The sequence below is a fragment of the Camelus dromedarius genome, chromosome 6 (assembly GCF_036321535.1).
Source record: "Camelus dromedarius isolate mCamDro1 chromosome 6, mCamDro1.pat, whole genome shotgun sequence".
NCBI lineage: Eukaryota > Metazoa > Chordata > Mammalia > Artiodactyla > Camelidae > Camelus > Camelus dromedarius.
This window is the reverse complement of record NC_087441.1, coordinates 34076636-34096356: the sequence shown is the minus strand read 5'-3', so window position 1 is coordinate 34096356 and position 19721 is coordinate 34076636. Positions and strand designations below refer to the sequence as shown.

The following is a 19721-nucleotide window of genomic DNA, read 5'->3' as shown; positions in this document are numbered from 1 at the left end:
ACGCTCACAGTGGGTGCACTTGCCCATAAATCTCTTGCTCTATTTCACTAACAGTTCTTGTGTCCTGACAAATAGACGTAAGCAATTTAAAGGGGATGGTGTCCTTTTTGTACCCCTCTTCAGTACTCAAGAATTTAAAATCAGAGTCGTCAAATACGGGATTAGCAGTACTATACATACGTAGACTCACTCACTTATTGTTATGGTCTCATGGCAGTTCTCAAAGTATGATTTGTGGACCTTTCAAGGGAGCCAGGAAGCCCGAACTGTTTTCCTATTAATACTGAGACGTTTCCTTATTCACCTTGTTGACATTGGTACTGATGTTGCAAAAAGGAACAATGACACAGTCACATTAGCATGAATCAAGGCAGTGGCATCAAACTGCACTAGTCACTGTGTTCTTTACCACCATGTGTTAACACTGTGTTTAGAAAAAGGCATTTCACTGAAATCCTTGACAAAGCAGCAGAAATTATAAATTTGTTAATCCTTAACCCTTGAGTAAACATCTTTTAATCTTAATATTCTGTGTGACAAAATGGAAAGCATGCATAAAACACGTTGGCCGTGTACTGAAGTATGATTGTCTGGAGGTAAAACACTCGTGCGGTTGTTTGAGTAGCGAACTGAACAAGACAAATTTTTTCCCCCATATCACATGCCACTTTTACTTGAAAACCGATTGACAGACATGCAATGATTATTTAGACTTGGCTATTTTCAGACATTTTCTTGCAAATGGACAAAGTAAATTTGTGACTTTAAGGAAGACGGTATTTGTTGTCAGTGATACAGTTTGAGTGTTCAGTTTTTCAGTTTTGGAAAATGTCTCTGCCATGATGAGTTTGACAGCCTCCTAGTAGTTGTAGATCCTTATGATGAGATGGAAGGTAATATTACTGAATATGACTTTTAAATATTGTTAAATGAAATGAGTTATCTTTTGGAAAACCTACATAATTCAGCAAACCATTATTTTCCAATTACCAATGCAGGATATTACAAAGTTATTCATGGATGAAAAAAAATCCATTCAAAGTGCAAGATGTACCAACTGACTTTTCATGCTACAAAAAAAGTTACTAATATAATTTCAGATCAGCATTGCAACTTAACTTTATAAAAAGCTACTTTCAATTTTTGATGTAGTAGCAAACATATTAAAAGGCTATTCTGATGTTCCTTTACCAACCACATGTCTGTGAAACTAGATTTTCTATATTATCTTCAACCAAAATGGCAAGTGGCTTGGAGAACCAAATATGAGAATTGGAATTCCTTTCATTAAATCCTGTCATTTTAAGATATGCAAAAAATAGAAAAATATAACACTTTTTCTCACCTATTTTATTTTATTTATTTACTCTTTTTTTAACATTTGTTATTGATTTATAATCATTTTACAATGTTGTGTCAAATTCCAGTGTAGAGCACAATTTTTCAGTTATACATGAACATATATATATTCATTGTCACATTTCTTTCTCTGTGAGCTACCATAAGATCCTGTATATATTTCCCTGTACTATACAGTATAATCTTGTTTATCTATTCTACAATTTTGAAATTCCAGTCTATCTTTTCCCACCCTCTGCCCCCTTGGCAACTACAAGTCTGTATTCTATGTCTATGAGTCTATTTCTGTTCTGTATTTATGCTTTGTTTGTTTGTTTGTTTGTTTTTAGATTCCACATATGAGCGATCTCATATGGTATTTTTCTTTCTCTTTCTGGCTTACTTCACTTAGAATGACATTCTCCAGGAACATCCATGTTGCTGCAAATGGCGTTATGTTGTCAGTTTTTATGGCTGAGTAGTATTCCATTGTATAAATATACCACATCTTCTTTATCCAGTCACCTGTTGATGGACATTTAGGCTGTTTCCATGTCTTGGCTATTGTAAATAATGCTGCTATGAACATTGGGGTGCAGGTGTCATCCTGAAGTAGGGTTCCTTCTGGATATAAGCCCAGGAGTGGGATTCCTGGGTCATACAGTAAGTCTATTCCTAGTCTTTGGAGGAATTTCCATACTGTTTTCCACAGTGGCTGTACCAAACTGCATTCCCACCAGAAGTGTAGGAGTGTTCCCTTTTCTCCACAGCCTTTGTCATTTGTGGACTTTTGAATGATGGTCATTCTGACTGGTGTGAGGTGATACCTCACTGTAGTTTTGATTTGCATTTCTCTGATAATTAGTGATATTGAGCATTTTTTCATGTGTCTATTGATCATTTGTATGTCTTCCTTGATTTCTCACCTATTTTAATTTTGGAAAACAGATTTTTTTCATAAATACGTTAATATATAGTGGGTTTATTTTTGTTATTAAATACGTATTTAAAATTTTCTAACTTCTGATATGGTAAATTTCAATATATATAACTTAAATAAACCACTTTTGGATCCTCACTACAAAGGGGTTCTAAGACCAAATAATTTTGAGAACAGCCAGTCTAACATTTCCATATTAAACTACTTGACTTTTTTTTTTTTACAACAACATACAGAATTGTCACGGGTGATGATGGAGATTATTCAGTCAGCAAAGAAATTAAGTTGATTTAATAGGAATATACAAAGTCAGGTAATCTTCTGTAGAAAGTAGTATCTTCCAATAGTCTGACTACATGAAATCTCTTCAGAACAATGTCATCATGCAAGGTAGAGCATGAGCCTTTAAATAGGGCATCTCCCCTTTTCATCCCAAAGCCAGAGCGCATCCAAGAAACAAGACTGGCATCTGAAGTATACCATTGGCTTGATGTTTAAGTGAACATCCCAGGTTTTGAGTCAGCCTCTTACAGAACCCAAACTATGCAATCTGTCCTTTAAAATTTCAAGGAAGTACACTTTCTTTGGTGAGAAACAGACATTTCCCTCTGAACATCAGAGCAGATCACTCTCATTTCTAATTGAGAGCTTGCTGTCTGCAGAACTGAAGGAGTCAAAGACTTTGTAAAAATGACCTTACTCTCCCCTGAACACAGATCAGAGTAGTCCCTGGGCCTTTTTTCATTGACAGGGGTCTAACCTACTCTCAATACTGGTGGTCAAAGTAAAGTATGAAATAATAACTGAATGAGCATCACTTCAGTAGTTCATAGCTTGGCCTCGGTGAATTTTTTACATTTCTTTCTTTATATTTTAATGTTATAGGTAAATTATTTTGTATGCTTTCATTGTAGATTTAAGAGAATCCTAGGGACAAATTATTGAATGAGTTGGGTGTGTCATACCAGAGCCCTTTCAAATAATAATTATATTTTAGTGTCATAGCTGAGAGTGTTACTCGGACTCAAACATGAGCTCTGTCACCTTCTGTGGACAAGTTACTTAACCTTTCTTTGCCTCAATCCCCTCACTTGTGAAATAGGGATAAAAATGGTTTGTACATCTAGGGGCTTTTTGAAAAGTAAAGCTTATGTGTGCTTACAGTAGTGACTGGAACATAATAAGGAACCAGTCAAATTATTTAGTAGAGTAACTGCTAGAGTGGTAGCACTTAAAGTGATTCTTTCTGTTCTTAGTAATTGTGTTTAAAAAAAAAAAAACAAAGTGGAAAATGGCTGCAACTGTGTTTTTTTAATTTTGTCATACAGGTTTAATCTTCAGGATGATGTCATAATTTATTTTACTCTTATATAATTTTTATTGACCTCCTTACTAATACATTTTAAAAGAGTAATCCCTCTTCAGCATCTCCACTTTTTACTGCCCTTAACTCTAGTTTGTTGGTTAAATTCTTTTTGACCAGATTCTGCTCATAAGGTTGTATGGCGACTGCTCTCACAAAGTTCGTAATGACCACCTGTTGCTAAATCCAGAAAATTTGCCTCACGACCAGTTGGCTTCCGTCTGCCCATTGTTGAGCATCTCTTCCTCCTTTGGTTCTCCTGTTTCTCTGGTCCACCTTCTCGTGTTGGCTGAATTCTGTCTCCACTCACCCACCCAACCCTTAATGATGTTTTCTGGAGCCCCAAATAGGAGGTCATCTTTTATTTCTGTTTTACACACTCTACCTTTTTTTTTCCATTTGGGAAATACTGTTTCATTGAGTTATATAGATCTTCCAAATTTTGACGCATTTAATTATACAATATCAAAAAGTGACATTCATTAGTGTCACCACTTCTTATCAGAACAGTTCTTCCATATCAGGAAATTATCAGACTTCTGGTGGCATATACACAGTTTTCTTTTTCTTTTTTTCCTACTGAAGAGCTTTTTTTTTTTTAACACCTTTATTGTAGTATGGTTCCTGTATAGTAAACTACATATATGTTAGATATATAATTTGATGAATTTTGATAGATGTATACACTCTACCTGAATGATGTCATCCTTCCTTCTATTTTGAACTATTAAGTATTTATTCCCCAATCTACATTTCTGTCCCAACTTCCACTCATATTTTTCACTGACTGCTAGTCTTGTTTGAGTATCATCCCTTCACCTGATCCATTCAACATGTGCAAAACCTCAATCATTATCTCCCTTCCTCAGCCTTGTTTTATACCCCAGTCTTGTGGAATTGTCATGTACTGAGCCTTCCAAACTTAGTACATCTTTGATCTAACACTCTCCAAACGCCCTCAGGTTTCATGGGTCATCAATTCTTATAGACTGAATTCTTAAACTTTATGACTATAGCTCAAATCAGTCTCCCTCACTTTTTCCATTGGCCCTGCTTAACTTAACCTTCATCAGATTTTAATTAAAGAATTGTACATCCTTTCTAACTAGTATGTTCCTAGTACCACATTCTTGCCATTCAAGTTCAAAATCCACACGCTTCCTTCAGGGTATATTCCTTGGTGGTCTGATCAGACCACTTCAGTTTTTTTATCAATCTCAGTAGGCTCCCCATTACACACAGGATAATTCAAACCTGTGAAAAGTTGTTTGACCATCTATTTTTCCCTCAATTCATATAGAAACCTATCTTTTTTATTTGTTTTTAAACAATTAATTTAGATATATGTAGTTGACCTGAAATAAAATGTACATAAATTACACTGTCTGATACATTTTGACATGTATATGCAGCCTTAGAACCATGACCACAATCAACATAAGGAACCTACCCATCACCTCCAAAAGGTTCTTTGTGCTCCTTTGTTCTCCTACCCTGTAATCTCACCAATCCCCACCCCTGGAATAACAACAGCGATCCTTTGTGTGACTATATAGTTCCCACTTCTAGAATTTTAATACAAATGGAATCATGGGATTACTTCTGCTTTTGTCTGGGTTCTTTCACTCAACATAGTGATTTTGGGACCCATTCTATATTGTTATACATATTAAGAGTTCAGTCTTTTTCTCTGCTGAATATTATTCCATTCCATGGATATACCACATTTGTCTATCCAGTCACCTGTTGATGAACATTTGGGTTGTTTCCAGTTTGGAGATTTCAAAAAATAAGCTTTTATGAATATTCCTATACCATTATTTTATGGATGTATGCTTTCTTTTCTCCTAAGTAGATACCTAGGGATGGTAGGCTGGGCTATATGGTATTTATGCTTTACTTTTTATGAAATACTTTCCCACCAGCAGTGTATGAGAGTTGTAGGTAATCTGACTCCTTGTCAGCACTTGAAATGTTCAGTCTTCTTAGTTTTTAGCCATTTAAACAGGTGTCTAGTGGTATCTTATTTTGATTTCATTTGCATTTCCCTAACGACTAATGATATTGAATATCTTTTATGTGTTACTTGCTATAGTCCTTATTTGGTGAATTGTCTATTCAAATATTTTGTCCATTTTTAATTGGAAATTTTACTCTGAGACTGAGTGTTCTTCATGTATTCTACATACAAGTCTTCTGTGAAATATTCATTTGTAAATATTACGAGACTGTCTTTTCATTCTCTGAATAGTGTTTATGAAGAATAAATATTTAACTTTATGAGGTATAATTTATCAATTTTTTTTCTTATATAGACTGTTCTTTTCTTGACTATTTAAGGAATCTTTGCCTAACCGAGAATCACAAAGGTTTTATCCTATGCTTTTGTCTAGAAGTCTTTAGGTTCTGAGATTTACATAGATATGTTCATCCTTTTTCATATCTTTAAGATAGGAGAAACCTAGGATGAGGGAAGGCAAGGAGGAGTTAGTGAATGAGTTGTTTTCTTTGTAAATTTAAGTTTTATTGGTAACAACCATATTTAAAACAGCCATTCCTGATAATTTGTGTAGTGGGCAGAGTAATAGTCCCACAAAGACTGTCCATTTTCTAATCTCCAGAACCTGTCAATGTGTTACCTTACATGCCAAGGGGGATTTGCAGATATGATGAAGGTTCTAGAACTTGAGATGGGAAAATTATCCTTGTGGGCCCAGTCTAATCACATGAGTCCTTAAGGGTAGAGAACCTTTCCTAGCAAAGATCAGAGAGAGATACAGTCACAGACAAAGGATTAGACAGATGTGACCTTGGTGCCTTTGAAGATGGAAGAAGGGCTTTAAGTCAGTGAATGCAGGTGGCTTCTAGAAGTTGGAAGAAGCAAGGAAAGGGAATTATCCTCTAGATTCTAAAAAGGAATGCAGCCCTGTGGACAGCTTGATGATAGTCTGAGGGGTCTTTGTTGGTCTTATGACCTATAGATCTATGAGATAATAAATTCATATTTTTAAGCCACTACATTTGTAGTAATTTGCTACAGCAGAAATAGAAAACTAATACAATTTGCATATTCTCCTTTTTAATCTGTTCTTTCCATTAAACAAGGAAAAAACCCCTTTTTTTACTTAGCAAACTTTCCCTTTTTTTTCAACAAATAATAGAGAACTATAAAATTAACATTCATTGTATGAAAATTAGAGTACAAGGAAAAATTTAAATAATAAAATAGACCTATGGATATCCTACCATTAGAGATAATATCTACCTACAAATACATATAAAACAAAAATGGCAATGTGCAAAGTCTACAGTATTGTCACATACTCTTTTCATTCAATTATATGTTGTGATCATCTTTCTATACCAATGTTTCTACAGGTTTCCCCAACAAGGCTTCTAATGTTGGACATTGACATTATTTACAATCCTCTGCTATTATAAAATATATAAACTTACTGCCTTTAGTATTTAGAAGTTTCTTGTTTCTCTCCCTTCCTTCCCATTGTTTGTTACATGATTAAAATATGCATATCAAAAATCCTGTAGAAAATTTTAAAAAGTATAGATAAGAAAATAAGTTACCCCTGGCTTTTGATGTCAAAAATCTTGGGGTTTTTTGTTTTTTTTTTTTTTTTTTGATTTTGGTTTTAGAGCATATATTTGAATTAAACAGTTTTAGTATTATTTAACAAACTATGATCAAATTTTTATGTCATTATTTTGTAAGCCTACATTTTATTTAACAGTATAAACATCCCATTATTTGTTTAACATACCTCTTTCAAATTTTCATTATTTTTGATACTTTTAGTATTTCTGAAATCAATAGTCTTATGTAGATTTTTTACACTTTATCTGATTAGTTTCTTAAGATGACATTTTTAGAAGTACATTTCCTTTTCCAATGAAATGTGTACTTTGAAGGACTTGGGTTCATATTACCAGATTATGTTCAAGGAAATTTTAATTTGGATCATGGATAGCAAAGTGTGAAAGGCATATGCTGTCTGCCTGCTCAAATACCATTTCTTCCACTTTCTTTGCTTATAGAATACACATTATATTTGGGTGTTGGCAGCTTAGGGAAAAAGATGTTTACTCTTTCATGAGGGTAAATTCTGACTGGTATAAGCCCACCATGGTTACATGGTTAGCCCACTTCCCTTTGTCAGTGGATGTTTTAGAGATGAGACTGTAAGCTAGTTTTGGCCAAAATCTTTTTTTACGAAAAGGTTTATTTGCTTTTAAAAAGAGGTAGAGTGAACTCCTTTCCGTCTCCAAACTATATTACATTTATCAACATTTCTGATAGTTTTTCTAAGGTTTTAAGTTTTAATTCGTCATTCGTTTAAATTTTCACATTGAGTCTTGGCTTCTTAAATCCCATCACCATGAAGTCACACAGCTTGACTCATGCTTGAGAGGATCTTATTGGATCATTTCATAGTTCATTAAAAGAACCGCGTTTTAAATGGTTCAGCTGAGAATAAAAACCATCATGAGGTGCTGCAAAGCTGTTCTGTAAGTTTAGCATAACTACCCAGGCCTCTGGTTAGCCATAAAATCATTAGCTGTGACTGGGTCATTAGTAGTGATAACATCTCCTTTGGTACGTACATCAGTCCAAAGATGTTCCGTTTATTTTACCCTGTGCATCTCAGAGAAGGGTCAGTATTTATGAGCTCTTCTCTTGAGAAAGTACCATTCCAGGTGTGCTATTGTTAAGCATTCCCCTAAGTACACTGGGTGTTCTCTGATCTGTAGTGACCAGGACTGTGGATGGATGTGATCACTGAATTTCTCTCCTGGAATAAACCTCTTTGTCTGTCTCTCTTAATTTCTCTCTGTCATCTCCCCCCAACCTGTGATCTCACCACTTCTTGGTGTGCTATCAATCTATACTACTAAGGTTTCCCTAGTCAAAATTCTGTCTTTTATATATATATATAAATATATATATATATTTAACTCTGATCTGTAGATTCAGTGATCAATTTATAGAGCAAGTTGCAAATTTAAAAACATTACTTAGAGGGGAGGGTATAGCTCAAGTGGTAGAGTGCATGCTTAGCATGTGTGAGGTGGTCCTGGGTTCAGTCCCCAGTACTTCCTCTAAGAATAAATAAGTAAACTGAGTTACCTCTCCCCACCAAAACAAAACAAAACAAAACATAAAGACTATTTAGAGCTTTCCCAATTTTTAAATTTTAAATTTTATTTTAAATTTTATATCTTAAAATTTTAAGGCAACAGTTTTGGGGTTACTACTATTTAATAAATGGAGTAAAAAGTGCCAATATCAGACCTCTCTTAGCAAAATTTACATGTGCAAAAGAAACCAAATATTCTCTTGTAATTATTAATGAAAGGCCAAGGGATCAGGAACAATTTTTTTTGAAAAATTGGCAAAATTACAACTCTTGAGGAAATTTGTTACAGCTTCAAGAAATTGTACTGTCAAGAACTAGTTAATCATAAACATGATTGTATTGCTGGATTTTTAAAATGTATTTATATACAATGTTTGGTGTACCTTGATTCACTTGGCAGTTTGGTACATGCTTTCCCTGAAAGCAGTGATCAGTTTTTGCTCAAAAGAGATTGAACTGCTGTATGAATTCATGCCACTGTCCACAGTGCTAATAAGTTTTGAAGAAGCTGAAATTATATTTTTAAGTTGACTTTGAAATAAAATTTCTTTGCTCAACTTTCTTCCCTCAAATAATATCACTTTATCTGATGTTACTGATATATCACTTTCTCTGAGGCTGCTTCCCTGGACCACAGGCCTCTTCTGTATACATAAATTAGTCACCTCTGCTCCACCCCTGACCAACAGCCACAACCATCACTCAGCTACGGAGATAACTTTTTGGCCATCTATTTTGTTCCAGGTGTAGTTTCAGATTCTTTACATACCTTTTCTTTTAAAGTCCCTACAGCATCTATGTGAGGTTAGTTTTTTAATTATTTCTTTTTTATAAATTAAATAACCAAAGACCAGAGATTTTAATTTATTTGCCTGTTTAAGGTGCACATTGGAGCCAGTATTTGAAGCCAGGTCTGTACTGCTGCAAATGCCCAGTGCTTGTATCAGAGTTAGAGGACTTACTGCGAGCCTGTCAGCATGCCTGTGGAAACACCACACCTACCCACTCTGATACAGTTTCTCATCATAAAATGTAACCAGTTAGTGGCATGAGATTTGTCTTAACATTCCCATTTTAATGTTCTAACGTTCCCACCTCTTAAAATACAATATTAAAGTGAGATTTCCTTGATTTTTCAGAGTATAATTCCTGACTCCTTTACTATGGAGGTGAAAAGAAAGCATACTGAAGGAAATATTTTTTAATCATTTGAATCATGAAAATCTGTGAATTTTTTTGTTTTCTTTTATGAGTGTTTGATCTTGCAGTTCAATTTAAATTGTCAAGTTTGAAAACATAAGATTTTTTTTTTTTTTAATAAATCCTCATGCGTCTGTTTTCTAGAGTAGTAAAATCTCGGTCACTCTGTATTTAATGTCATTTTGTAGGGGAAAAAGGGGGTATCTTAGTAAAAACTTAGTATCATGGATCATCTAGAAAAGATAAAGACTTTGGATCAATTTCAATAGAAGGGTGTCTATTTGGAGGAAATTGTAATCTAATATTAGAGATGTTATATCTAGAAACTCATTCTGATGAAAAACAATGTTCAATGGAAGCTGTTAAAATGATAGTAAACTTGAATAGCCTAGGTGCTGTAGAAGACAGGCAGCTTATTGCTTATTCATTCATTCTCTGTAATACTGTTGTTCACTTCAGTTTGAGATAATATCAGCACTTTGAGTGCTCTCTCTGTTCCCTTCCTAATATTCAAACACATAAGGCAGCAGGAAGCAGAGATGACTTTTTTCCCGGAGATCCTGTGAAGCATACGTCTGGACCTAAGCTGTCTGTTACTTACTCTTCGTGCTTTCAAAGGCCAGTGTGAAAATGGGTCATTCTCTCCTAGTGAAGGAGCAATCTTTTTCCTGCCAAAATGAATGGGTATTATATCATTGTTCATTGTCTTTTGCATATTAATATTAGAATAGAGTTTTGAAACTTTTATTGGATCTATTATCTTAGCATCATTTCTCTGTGTGTAAGTTCTCCAGAATTGGAGATCAGGGTCAACACTTCCCGATGTTCTAAATTTTTGTATTTGTATCTTTAGAATAGGCTAAAATAGAAGTAACATAAAAACTGAGTTTTCTGCCCCAACTTCTATATGTTTCAGGAAAGGATTTGGTATATATTATATTGCTGTATGAGGACTATTTAATCTTTTGAAGGAGGGTAAAAACTAACATGAGAACATTTCTTTTGTATTGACTATTAAGTGAATTAATGAATTAAGAATATTCATTCAGCCAATACTTGTTGAGCACCTACTATATTCTGGATAAAGTAATTCCTGAAGATACGGCCTCTCAAAAGCTTGAAATCTAGTCAGAATTCTTACCTATATTATGTCGTTTCAATTTGTATAACATGCATTTCCCACATTGTATCTCTTAGTAACTGAGTATATACACTGAATATTTTCTTTTCAAAAATCATCAGAGATTTTCTCTCCTAAAAGTGACTCAGAAAGAAATGCAAGTTTTATGTTTATTTACCTTACATTTTCTATTGAGTTTTTGAATTGTGTAAAAATTTGTATTTTTTTTTAAATTGAAATATAATTGACATACAACATTATATTAGTTTCAGGTGCACAACATAATGATTTGATATTTGAATACATTGTGAGATGATGTAAAGTTTTGTTTTAAAAAGAAAAATTAATTTTTAGATATTCTTGCCTTACAGGTTTGCTATATTAGCATATATTTTGTATGCCTTTGCTGGGAAATTAATTGAGGAATTCTCCCCCTCCCCCTAATTTACTGCCTTTAATTACATCATCTACATTTGCATGAGATTCAGAGTTAATTGAACGCATGTAGAATCTAGTCATTTCATGATCATACTGTTTAACTGGGTAGATATAAAAAAATTGAGTTCCAATTCTAGTGGGTTTAGACATTTTTGACCACTTACTTATTTTTGAAATGAAATAAAAGAAGGATAAATGACAACTTATTCTACTCTTTTCCAATTACAAGCACGGGTTAGAAAAGCCAAGTTCAGTCAGCTAAAGATGAGTTATCTACAAATGAGCCTACTTGGAAACAGATTAGCAATTTAAATGACTAAGTTAATAAGATCCAATTATAGCTAATTTGCCCATCCTTTCTTTCTCCTGCCCTCCCACAGACTTCAGAGGGTGAGTGCCTTGCATGAATTCCCGGAAGCAGTGGGGAGGTTTGCAGGGCAGGCAAGTTTGTGAGGAAAACATGCAGCCACATTTATTACACCTGCTGCAGCGTCATGGGCTCTGCTGCCCCTACATACACGTGTGTGGCTACGTGATTTTTTAGTTAAAATATGTGTGTGTGTGTGTATATCTATATATATCATATAAAGTGTATGTATTATGTCATGTATGTATAATGTGTGTGTTAATATATAGCACATATGTAATTGTATTATAGAATGTGTGTATATCATATAATGTGTATGTAAATATATGCATATGCAGATACACAAACATATGCTAAATGATACTATGCTTGCTTGCCTTCCTGTCTCACCTCTCTGGCTTAACTTTTCCTAACTACTCTTTCAATTCACACTTTTCCCAGTGTGTTGGCATACCGCCTGTTTTACTGTATATTTCAAAGCATTTTCCCCTTATTTTATTTGATAATCACCTTCTACCTTTCAGCTATTAAATCCTCTTGCACTATGCCTTATTTTGTTTTTTTACATGTACTTTTGTTCATTTGTATATTAACATGTATGCCTCTGAAATGTTAACTCATTGATGTTAGTAACACATCTTGTTACGTTATTTAAGAATGTTAGTGTTAACAGTATTAACGTATTTAAAAGAAGTTGAGATTCTAGAGATTTTCTCAACATTTCAGTATAGATTAACTTTACAAGTTTTTCATTACCTCTGCTAAAATACAAATACTACTGTTGCTGAAAAAAGACACTTATAGGTTTGTATTACAGTTTTGAAACTGAAGAGCTACAAGATGTAAAGCCACATAGTTGGGCTAAGCATTATTGTGAAAAAGAACAAGTGTGGTTTCTAGAGTTTACGAGCAGCCTCTGTTAGTTGAGTACCAGGTGGGATCAGAAAAGGAGAAAACTTGATACAGAAAAGCCGCCTGAAATTAATGTTAGGGACACAGTAGAACTATAGTATCCTTAAGAACTCTTAGGAAGCAAAATGTTTTAAGTTAAAAAAAATAAAAATAAATGGGATTATGGGGTACAATTAGTTTTTTAAAATGGGATACTGAAGGTTTGTTAATGAGAGAAACTATGTCCTGCACTCAGACGGTGTCCAGATAATCTTTAGTATAAAAAGAGAGTTTCCAGTTTTCTGATTAATTTTTTTAGCATGATGTATCATTTATTTTAGTCAGTAGGTTATATTCCCCTGACTCAGGAAGTAATAAACACTTACTCTATATATTGAATCAGGCCTTCCAGGTTAGCCCTCAAAAATTTTGCTAGATATAATAGCATACACATATAGATCACTTATATTTTAACATTATTGAGTAGCTTTTTATAAAATAATATGAACTAGAATGCAGAGAGTGAATTGTAGAAAACACACCTGCTGAACGTGGGTGTCCCCCACTGCTGCACTGCATAGTGAAAACAAGTCCTCTCAAGCCAGAGAAGACATTTTTTTAAAAATAAGGAAGAGGAAAAATTAAACATTCTACAAATTAATGCAAGAAGTTGTATAAAATAACATATGGACTTGTTTGATATACACTCATTGACTTATTTTTATGTTGAAATGATCAGTTTTAGATATAACAGGCTTTAAGATGATCAATTGTTTATATGATATTATGCATGATTATCAGAAAATAACTATGAAAAGTTAAAAAGAACTCACAACTCTGCCATTTCAACAGAGTGCGTTTCCTAATTAAATTACTCAAGTATATTTTATGATTCATTACTGGTGTGCATCTATTTTCTAAATGGCCCACGTTCAGGATAGGCTGTCTGGGATCTGTGTGTATAGTACATCTAGAGTACAGGGAAACGAGTTTGGCTTTAACTAATCTGAGGCCAATTTCTTGGTAGTTTTGTTTCCAGCTCACTAACATAGACTCATTTTTCTCTCCATCTTTTCTCTGTTTCTGAGGTTAAGGATTTGAGGTAGCCATCATTCTTGTGTGTGTGTGTGTGTGTGCTCACCTCACAGATCCTGCTAAGTATTGATTGTCTGGGACATGCAGTAGATGAGACAGGAGATTGCGATCTGTGATACAGGAGGATCTTTCTGGTTCCAGCCCAGGGTACCCACTGTGCTTGGGAAACAACGTCACACAGTTTCGAGAACCCCCCTCCCAGGTTCTTTGTAGCAAAGTCTAGATAAAAAGCAGCAAATGACTGAAACAAAACAAAACAAAAAACCCACAAGGAATGAATACCTCAAATGAGTGGCGTTCTTTATTTTTTTTAACCTTTTTTGAGATCATTCAAACACATTAATTCGGAAAATAATGCCTTCATGTTTGTGTTTCTCTAATATTCTAGTAACCAGTTTACTGGCTCCTAGGGAAGCTTATTTCTGTAGTAGCTCAGTTGATTGTTAATGCCTTACCAAGATTACCTGGTTCTTCAATTCTCTTTTCCTTTTATAATTAGGAAGCTGTAATGTTTAACGGTGTGTCCAAAGTGTGTCTCATCTTTGAATAATGCCAGACATTTGGAGTAAGCCTCGAAAAGAATGGTGAATCTAGGACATCTTTGCCACTGCTCCCCTCCTCTGCTTGTAGCAGGCACTCGACTGTCCAGGCGCCACAGCTGTCCCTGACCTTGTGCTCACACAGACACTGCTGATCAGTGTTGGCATGCACACACACAAAACTGTTTCAGATGCCTTTTTCTGTAAACGTGTTAAAACTTTTTCATCCTAGAACAAAACCAGACCTTGAGCCCACCATGTGCTTTGCTTACTGTCCCTTCACCGCTCCCTTCCTCAGCTCAGCTTCTTGAAGGGGCGTCTACACGAGCCATCCCAGTGTCCTCACCTCACGTTCACTGCGTCACTGCTCGGGCCGCTCAGACCTGCCTCCTGTCCGCACTGCCCCACGGCAGCCATGGTGGGGGTCCCTGATAGTCCTGAGACCACCGATTCTGCAGCTCTTAGCCTCCTGCCACCTCATTTATCCATCCACCTCTTCCTCAGCTCCTTCTTCCCGCCCCTTCTGTTTCTCTTCCTGCTTGTCTTCTGACAACTCGCTCACTTTCCACCTGTCCTGTGTTGGCCTCTCTCGGTGTTGTAGTTCTTACTCACAGCTTGAAGGCTCTCCAGTCTGCAGCCCCTACCTTAGCCTCTCCTCTGGTATTTACTTAGTCTTGTATCAAAGTTGCTGGTGGATGCATCTTCTCCGACAGATAGCCCACAGGAGCCCCCCATGGCATTTATGCTTCCTCTAATCTCCCGTTCAGGGGACCCCGTCGTCAACCACTCGGGCGGGTGTGCAGGACACAGGCGTTGCCCATCATCGTCGCACATCTCCACCTCAGCTCAGTCAGCTGCAAGTTCCAAATGAACTCCAAGTGGTTCTTGATTCGGTTCCCCCTTTCCATTTCTTGTCACCACTGCCCTAAGTCGAGGTTTATAACCACCTACCTAGTATCTTAACTTCTCATTCTGTTGCCCTCATTCACACTCTTTACTTCAGTTAAAGAAAAAAAAAACATATCTTAAGATCCAACCATGCCATTCACCCGATCAAAATCTTTTAATGCCTCCTCGATACCTGTAAAATAAGGACCAGAATCCTTAGCTCAGGCCATGCAGCCTCCAGGATGCAGTTCTGACCCCAGTCTTAGGCTGGACGGGCCCTGGAAGCCCTGTTCTCTCCGCAAACTGCGGCGTTCCATGAGTTTGTATCTTTACGCTTAGCGCTGTTTAGAATACCCTCTCCTATTTTTCCAGTCTAACTTATTCGTCTTCTAGGATTTTATATATGTCTCCTTAGCTCTATAAAACCTTCACTGAGGCCTCAGCCTAGCCTAAAATGCTCTTCTCTAAACCTCCATGGCACTTTTTCTTTTTTTGCTCCCAGTGGGTTGCATCATACATTTAACTTAAAGGCTCCAGTTTCAGAATCTAACTCCCAATGTGGAGTGAAATAAGACCTGACCTGTAGCATCCAAGAGCCTGAGGGAGTGGTGGCTATTAGGTGGGGCCACAGTAAGTGACATCAGTGTGGAAAGACAAAGAAGTATGTGGCCAGTTCTTTGCATCTTTCAAAGTTGTAGATCTAGTAAAGATTTAGATCAAACCCAGCAAACATTTGTTGGTACGTGCTGTGTGCCAGGCCTTCCTTAACTTAGATCCTTGTCAACATATTGTCATATTTTAAATCTCACAAAAAGAAAATCAAGGTTTTTCTTTAAAGAAGTGAGTTTTTTTAGTATTAAAATAGAATCAAGCGAACATGCAGGCTAGTCGGGATTCTTTAAAATCTTCCATCTTCCCATTCACTTAGTAAATTAATAATAAACTGCTGACCACTCGGTCATTTCCACAAAACCTGTTTTCGTTGCTTCCTTGAGCCCTACTCGGCGGTTCTCACAATGTTGAGTGCAAAATCCTTAAGACGGTGACAGTGTACAGGGTGTTGTGTACTGGATTCCATGGGTGACTTAAGGAATTTACAAGGATATTTTTGTCTCTATGCACCAAATGTGCTTTCTTTAGGAACTGGTCTCACTTAAGACGAGACACCACCTACGGTGTAGCTCTGACCTGTCAGAACTAGCTTTGGGGCAGACAGCTCCACTAAACATTATGCAGGATGCTTCTGGTGTTCTCGAACATATCCTTATGTAGTTCTGTACCCGTAGAGCCAGCTTAGTGCCTAGAATGAGCTAAGTACTCGGTAAATCTTTGTTCAACTCCACTAAACTGGGGGTCAACACTACTAGTACCCAAAATGGAGAAGAGCCGCCTGCTCCCTTCTCTTGATTGGTAACTATGCAATGATTCTTGCACTGTTTCTAGTGTGGAGACTCTTATTCTGCAAGACAAACCAACCAGGTTCTCTAGTGTGTGGTGACAGAGCTGACAGAGGGCCAGGATGAAAAGAAGCAGCACTTTGGAAATTATTTTCTGGAAGAAAGCAAAAAGGGAAAAAAAAAGAGGCAGCTGAACCATATGTAAGGGTCATGGTGGGGATGGAGGGTGGGATGGAGGTAGCTGTGGGTAGATTTAAAGAAAGTAACAAAGACTGATCAAGCACAAATATAATGCCAGGTATTTAGGACTCTAGCTGACCAGTGTGACTATCTGGTACCTATGTTTCAGTACAACAGGAGATAGCCAGGAAGTAATCACTCCACTATCATCTTCACTAATCTGTGTCTACATATAGTGTTGATCCCCCATTTTTAAAGGTCTTTAGGAAGAAATTGATGATTATCTGTCTGTGGACTTCTAAAACTTTATCTTCTGGAAGTAATATCTTTCTATATACCTTTCAGTTTCCCGTTGTCATGTTTACTATTTGATAAAAGTAGATGAACAGGTAGATAGATAACTCATTCATATTGGAACCTTCAGTAAAAGCCTGGGGGAAAGGCACTATTTCTTAAATTTAAAAGCAGGGACCACAAAGCAATATAAAAATGTTTAGGGTCACCATGTTGATGTAATAGTGGAATAAAACTTTTTACATCATTTGATTTTCCCAATTGAAAAATAATAAAATTAAAAAAATAGGAAATTCAAAGGCAGGATTTTTTTTTTTTTCTGAAACATATGACAGTTTAGTTGTTCCTTCACTGTATTGTCACAGCTACAAACCGATGAAGGTTATACACTGAGAGCATAACAGTATTTCCTTTCACGTAATGACTGTTTGCCTAGTGCCCTATTTTTGTATATAATACTTTGTGTTAGTTCTCCAGGAAAAAAAAAAAAATCAATTCAATGTCATTGATTAACAACACCCAGCCTACGTGTTTTAGTAAACTGAACCACTTTGCCTGTTGCTGGCATGACAGACGGTCTTTAATATAAAATGTTGAACCAAAGGAAAGCAAGCGTGTTTCTCTTTTTTATCAAAAATATAGAGAATGGGGAGGCAAGCTATTCACAATAGAAAAAGTTTAAAAAGAAATGGAAATCACTTGAGGCATTAGTCATTTACAAGCATGCAGGAGTAGCGTATTGTCTAGTATTAGGGACGTGGAAAAGGTTGAGATGAGTGTTCTATTATGTAGAGGAAAATGTGTTGCATTAATGCTTTAAAATAACTTGGATGATGATATAAAAAACCAGTTAAGTTTTGAAATACCTGTTGGAACATATCTCAGTAAAGATTATTTTGCCCTTCTCATGTTAGTTATAACACTTAAAAGATATTTAAAATAAATTAGTGATATATAAGCAGGTGGAAGAAAGCCAGCCATTGTATTTTAAGCAGCTGCCTATTTGGAGCCCTAGGACATCCATTGTATCACGTTATAAATGTATTTCTTAATTAGCATCCAGTGTAAGATAATCTGAGAATTGGTTAACAAAGGTTAAATCACATTTGGGACATTGAAAGGAAAACTGATGAACAGATTGTTAATGGCTGATTCCATTCTCACTAAGAGAACATCATCCCGTCAAAGGGAAGAAAGGCCTTTGCATTATTAAAAGCCTATTCTGTAACACTGTTGGGAATTTGGTTGGGTCATGAATGCTGGCAGGTTGTCAGGGAAACAGGAATAATGCAACTGAATGTATAGTCTACTTGCAAAATCGTTTTAGCATGGCTACTTTTGATTGTCTAATAGCTGTTGTGGAATTTCTAAAAGTAACATTAATGGAAAGGAACATATGTTCAGGTTTAATTACATATACCTCTCTGTTGTTATAGTAATAATAAAAATATTTCTCTAGGTATAAAGTATTATGCTTACAATCCAAAGTGAATTTTTTTTTCACAAGTAAAGGTTGAAATTTGTGTTTTGACGATTAACAGCATGTGCTATTTAATCATTGTTGATATTGGTATAACTCACCTATTATCATATGGTAACTGAGTTTCCTCGTAGTCGTTTGAGGGTTTGTGTTAAAGTCAGCCACATTCATATTCTCATGATCTCTTTTTTAATCACTGCTGCTTAGAAAGAGGCCTGGGAGGGTCTCTATCCAATGTTTGTTCTCTGAGAAAAGCTGACTTTATGCTAGCATGATGGGACCCCAATAGTACCTGCAGATACATGAAAATGAACATGTTATAAATAGCTTTATTTATAAGTACAAATAAATAGCTTTATTTATAAGTACAAATGTTTATAATGATTCAAATTGACAAAAATACAGGAAAAAGAAATTAGGCCCCTCTTGCAAGAGACTCTAATAAAATCTGAGGCTGGAAGAACACTATAAAATGACTCTTCACACATTAGGATGTGATCTTTCCAAAACCAAATAAAAAATCTGACCATAAAGTTAACATGTTTAAATTACGGATCTAAGGGCATTTGCACATGAGCTGAGAAAGCCTTGACATTACGTGATAGTATGTTTGGTGGATATAGCAAATGTATCTTGAGGAATACCTTTTCCCTCAGCTTGCTCAAGCAAACCTTTAATATCTCTTTGATACTTGTAGAGTAAAACTGTGATCTTTACCCTCTACCTGGTGTTCAGGCCCCTGCATCAGCTCTCCTCAGAGTCACCCCCAGACACTCTCCTCCAGTTTCCCTGTGCCTTATTTCTTCAGATACGCACTGTTTTTTCCTAGCTACCCCACTTCCTGTGTAATTCCATGCAAGTCGCTTCGTCCCTGTGTCCCTTTGCTTTCTCTCTGATTTGGTCTAAATAATAGGGATGATACACAAAAGTGCTTAAAAGCTGCTAGCTAGTTATCATCATTATCATCCTCAACTATGTGGTTGATTCATTCTGTTTCTGCCCCAAATGCCCCATATCCCTTCACCACCATTTGAACCATGA

The 19721-nt window shown here is 35.9% G+C and overlaps 1 protein-coding gene across 4 annotated transcripts in view; it reads left to right on the top strand.

Moving 5' to 3' along the window:
- The window catches only part of NKAIN2 (sodium/potassium transporting ATPase interacting 2), an 850734-nt gene that overhangs the window by 181238 nt on the left and 649775 nt on the right, over positions 1 to 19721 (top strand). The window contains exon 1 of one of the 4 annotated variants that reach the window (XM_064486724.1): positions 10033 to 10675. The exons of the other annotated variants lie outside the window; for them this stretch is intronic. Coding sequence (XP_064342794.1) covers positions 10622 to 10675 — 54 coding nt within the window. The 5' untranslated portion in view covers positions 10033 to 10621. Of the gene's footprint in view, positions 1 to 10032; positions 10676 to 19721 lie in introns of those variants that run through there. 4 annotated transcript variants of the gene reach the window in all.